This window comes from Octopus bimaculoides, chromosome 3 (genome assembly GCF_001194135.2).
Source record: "Octopus bimaculoides isolate UCB-OBI-ISO-001 chromosome 3, ASM119413v2, whole genome shotgun sequence".
Classification (NCBI taxonomy): domain Eukaryota; kingdom Metazoa; phylum Mollusca; class Cephalopoda; order Octopoda; family Octopodidae; genus Octopus; species Octopus bimaculoides.
This window is the reverse complement of record NC_068983.1, coordinates 14,481,309-14,482,728: the sequence shown is the minus strand read 5'-3', so window position 1 is coordinate 14,482,728 and position 1,420 is coordinate 14,481,309. Positions and strand designations below refer to the sequence as shown.

At 33.8% G+C, this 1,420-nt stretch overlaps 1 protein-coding gene across 1 annotated transcript in view; it reads left to right on the top strand.

Annotated features, from left to right (window-relative positions):
* Positions 1–1,420, top strand: part of LOC106877968 (histone-lysine N-methyltransferase SETMAR-like) — a 44,580-nt gene that overhangs the window by 9,704 nt on the left and 33,456 nt on the right. Inside the window, exon 2 of the mRNA XM_014927046.1 lies at positions 797–913. Coding sequence (XP_014782532.1) covers positions 797–913 — 117 coding nt within the window. The remainder of the gene's footprint in view (positions 1–796; positions 914–1,420) is intronic.

Below are 1,420 nucleotides of genomic sequence, written 5' to 3'. Positions count from 1 at the left end.
TATATATATATATATATATATATATATATATTTTGTGTGTGTGTGTGTGTGTGTTTGGAAATTTGATGATTCTGTTTCATAACTATAAGCTGGTACTGAAAAGTTCCTGATGCTGAAAAGTTCAGAATGCTAGGCCTCCAACCAGGCCTTTTTCGATATCCTTAAATCAGCAACTTTTCAGCACCTCGCCCCATATAACAAATTTCAGAATTCTAGGGCTAAATTCAAGTGATGAATACTCGCCATTCTTCAATTTGAAGAGTAAATACGCTCCAATACTTTAGTACTATGTACCTCTTCCTTCTACTGACGACACTGTCAGGTTTTTAGCCCTATTTCGGCAGTAGCTGTTCATATGTAATATCAATAGTGTTTTGTTGAAATAATTTACTGGGAAAGTGAAAATAACTACAATTTAATATCGAACTGTGGGTGCAGTTCGATATTAAATAACTAATAATCTTCTAACAATCTGCATTCCAAGAAATCTATTAATAGAAATCACAAATTGTGACCAGTTCATATATCATTAGTACTAGCATTTCATTAAAAAAAAAAAATATTGCTTCATTGGTTGAGACAAAAATAAAAAAATGAAAAGGAATTTGATGTAAGTACTTTCCACTGGAGCATTACTAACATGTACGAAGCTTATGAAAATGTGCATCGCCTAGTCTAAGAAAGGTGTGGAAGGCATGTGATATTACAGGGTTACCTAAATATTGTGAGAGAAGAGGTTACTCTCAGATTAAGCGAGGCACATTTTTATGAACTTCTTATGTTTTTTATGTTCCAGGGTAAAGTATTCACACCTCCAATTAAATATCAACGTAACACATATTCACAGCTGGAATTCATCTTTAGAATTGATATATTTGATGTTATAAGTACGAAATATAGAATTATCTCATTTGTAAATACGCTTATTGAATTTGTCTGAGAAGGGATATCACATACCCACACTACCATACACATACACACAAAATATCTGTGTGTGTGTGTGTGTGTGTGTGTGTGTGTGTGTGTGTGCGTGTGTTGTAATTTAGTTATCTATAGTCCGATGATATTTCGGAATACAATTCCATATTCAGATATTCTAAGGGAAGCTGCACGTATAACATAACTTTGAAGCAGCGCTACAGATGTTCCAACACACACAAGATTGAAACATAGCCGACCTCACGCATTTCTCATGAAGAATTCCGGAAGGAGCTTCGTGAGACCACTACTGAGACGCTTCCGGAAAAAGAAGAAAAAAAAGCCGTTAGTAAACAGATTATAGCAGAGACTCCATCTAAGTATATAGTCCATATTTTGTATTATAGTGCACTGTTGTACCATTCAACCTTTTTATTCTTTACAAACAATACACAACGTTTCAAGCGAACTACAATACTCTCCTATATATATATATATATAT